Consider the following 3,814-nt stretch of genomic DNA (forward strand, 5'->3'; position numbering starts at 1 on the left):
ACTAGACTATAGACTAGACTATAGACTAGACTATAGACTAGACTATAGACTAGACTATAGACTAGACTATAGACTAGACTATAGACTAGACTATAGACTAGACTGTAGGTTAGACTATAGACTTGACTAGCGACTAGATTATATACTAGACTATAGACTAGATTTTAGAATACACTTTAGACTGATTATAAAATTGACTACAGACTAGACTATAGACTAGACAACAGACTAGACTATATACTAGAATATTGACTATACTATAGGCTAGCCTATTGACTAGACTAAAGACTAGACTATAGACTACAATATAGACTAGACTATATACAGGACTTTAGGCTCGACTATAGACTAGCCTATTGACTAGACTATAGACTAGCCTATTGACTAGACTATAGACTAGCCTATTTAGTAGACTATAGACTAGAGTATAGAATATCATATAGGCTAGACTATAAACTAACTTATTGACCAGGTCATACACTGGACTATAGACTAGTTGGCTAGTCTAATAGACTAGAGTACACACTATAGACTGAACTATAAACTAGAGTTTACTTTATACCATTGACTACTTTATAAACTGGTATCGATATTAAAAAATACTTTTTCATACCTGCGAAAGTTAATTTAACGAATGCATAACTATTCCACGTGAAGAGGATAAAAAAACAGCAACAATGTCTACTAAATAATCTCATACGGTTACACAGAATAATAGAAGGCAATTCTATGGGATGACACCTACTGCGGCGGAACGTGAAACCTTTTCATAATGAATAAGTCCAAACGTTGGTGCACTTCATTACCAGCCTTTGTTTAAATTACACTAATATATTTCGGAATCTTATTTCAGATATTATATCTTTCAGAAAAACAGAGGCTACGGCCCAAAAACAAATTTAATTGTAATGTAGCCAAAATGTAGGGATTCATAGATAAAATATTTGTATATAAGTCACCTCGTATTTAATTATTTCTACCTTTGTAACAATAAAATAATATCCAAAGTTTGGTTTAAACATTGTTATTGAAATTTTATTTACAATAATTATGAATTTAAATACGAAATTTAACTAATGAAACACAAAATGAAATACATTTATTTTTGATTTATATATTATTTGTAATAATATTAAGGACTAAATTATACCAAGTATAATATATAAAATTTATCTCTCATTTTTTATAATTTTTTTTATAATATAAAACCATATGGTTATATAATTTATAACTTAAACAAAATATTTTTTTAAAAATTATTAATATCAGCAGGACAATATATTTTTATCATAAAATATAAAAATCAATATAAATTAACATTTTCTGTTTTATTTATTAGATTTTTCTTGTATTTAGATAAGTACAATTACATATATATGTTTGTATGTATATGTATATTAATATAAAACTAATAATTCTATATATTGTTTTACTTAATCATTTAAATCTTATAGAATATAAATTAACATAAATTTTATTTACGTATATATATTTTTTTATAGTTTTATAAATAAATTTCTTACAATTTCTTCTAAATGAAATAAATGAGAAATCGAGAAAAAGCTTTCAAATAATTATGATATCAAAGAGATTTTTTACTATAAAATATTTGATTTTTTATCTTTCAAATATTTAAGAAATTTTATAGGTGTGAAGAAGTGAAGTTTTGTTTTAAAAATAACTATATATATATATTTATTTCTACATTATGTATGCATCTATGTATGTTTTGGATCTATGTTTATGGGGGAGGGAGTTTAAGAGATATATACAAGATATTTTTGTATTTTTTTATTTAAACATGGAAAAATAAAAAAAAACGGTAAAACTTAATAAAAATTAAAGAAAATTTAACTATCAATTAATTTACTATATTCCTTTTTATTGTTTGTTTTCTTAATTTAATTTAAGTTATTAATACCCGCAACAACTAGTTGAAAAAATACATGACTATAGCCTGTGTACTGTTCGAAATCGACACTTGTTCTATGCAACGATTCACGAGAACTTGTGTAAAAGGTGACAAATTCAAACATCAAATCATTGACTGATGAACTCTTTCAAAAACTGATTCATAAAATAAGAATCGACTTCATAACCCTGCCATAGAATCCGAAAGTTGTAATTTTAAACAAATTTAAATAGTATCATCTACAAACTGAGCTGATACATCTGACACATCTGAGTTCATAATTTTTGGATGATTGGGTATCAGATCATTCCGGAGCTGGGCAATTTTGAACAAGTATAATCATGCACGTTTTTAGTAGCTGGAACGAAAATTGGTACTTTTGTTTTAAAATATTTATAAAGACCAACAAATTTAAGTCAGACTTATTACTTAAATAGAACAAAACAATATCTGAACTACATCTAAACTAGAACTGAACTAGATCAAACTGGAACAAAAATAGTACAGAACTAGAACAAAACTAGAAAAGAACTAACACAGAACTAGAACAGAACTAGAACAGAACTAGAACAGAACTAGAACAGAACTAGAACAGAACTAGAACAGAACTAGAACAGAACTAGAACAGAACTAGAACAGAACTAGAACAGAACTAGAACAGAACTAGAACAGAACTAGAACAGAACTAGAACAGAACTAGAACAGAACTAGAACAGAACTAGAACCGAACTAGAATAGAACTAGAACTTGAACAGAACTCGAACAGAACTCGAACGGAACTAGAACAGAACTAGAACAGAACAAGAATTAGAACAGAACTGAACTAGAACTGAACCAGAACTGAACCAGAACTGAACTAGAATTGAACTAGAACAGAACTAGAACTGAACTAGAACTGAACTAGAACTGAACTAGAACTGAACTAGAACTGAACTAGAACTGAACTAGAACTGAACTAGAACTGAACTAGAACTGAACTAGAACTGAACTAGAACTGAACTAGAACTGAACTAGAACTGAACTAGAACTGAACTAGAACTGAACTAGAACTGAACTAGAACTGAACTAGAACTGAACTAGAACTGAACTAGAACTGAACTAGAACTGAACTAGAACTGAACTAGAACTGAACTAGAACTGAACTAAAACTGAACTAGAACTGAACTAGAACTGAACTAGAACTGAACTAGAACTGAAGTAGAACTGAACTAGAGCTGAACTAGAACTGAACTAGAACTGAACTAGTACTGAACTAGAACTGAACTAGAACTGAACTAGAACTAGAACTGAACTAGAACTGAACTAGAACTGAACTAGAACTGAACTAGAACTGAACTAGAACTGAACTAGAACTGAACTAGAACTGAACTAGAACTGAACTAGAACTGAACTAGATAGGAACTAGAACTAAACTAGAACTGAACTAGAACTGAACTAGAACTGAACTAGAACTGAACTAGAACTGAACTGAACTAGAACTGAACTAGAACTGAACTAGAACTGAACTAGAACTGAACTAGAACTGAACTAGAACTGAACTAGAACTGAACTAGAACTGAACTAGAACTGAACTAGAACTAAACTAGAACTAGAACTGAGCTAGAACTGAACTAGATCTAAACTAGAACTGATCTAGAACTGAACTAGAACAGAAATAGAACTGATCTAAAACTTAATTTGAACTGAACTAGAACTGAACTAGAACTGAACTAGATATAAACTAGAACTGATCTAGAACTGAACTAGAACAGAAATAGAACTGAACTAGAACTTAATTTGAACTGAACTTGAACTGAACTAGAACAGAACTAGAACAGAACTAGAACTGAACTTGAACTGAACTAGAACTGAACTAGAACTGAACTAGAACTGAACTAGAACTGAACTAGAACTGAACTAGAA

At 29.4% G+C, this 3,814-nt stretch overlaps 1 protein-coding gene across 1 annotated transcript in view; it reads left to right on the forward strand.

Annotated features, from left to right (window-relative positions):
- LOC111684825 (probable beta-hexosaminidase fdl) overlaps positions 1 to 1,938 on the forward strand; it is a gene marked incomplete at its 5' end in the record, with an annotated part of 4,021 nt that extends 2,083 nt beyond the window's left edge. The window contains one exon of the mRNA XM_046954104.1: positions 1,912 to 1,938. Within this exon, the coding sequence (XP_046810060.1) occupies positions 1,912 to 1,938 (27 nt within the window). The remainder of the gene's footprint in view (positions 1 to 1,911) is intronic.
- Positions 1,939 to 3,814: the final 1,876 nt, after the last annotated feature.

The sequence above is a fragment of the Lucilia cuprina genome, chromosome 6 (genome assembly GCF_022045245.1).
Source record: "Lucilia cuprina isolate Lc7/37 chromosome 6, ASM2204524v1, whole genome shotgun sequence".
Classification (NCBI taxonomy): domain Eukaryota; kingdom Metazoa; phylum Arthropoda; class Insecta; order Diptera; family Calliphoridae; genus Lucilia; species Lucilia cuprina.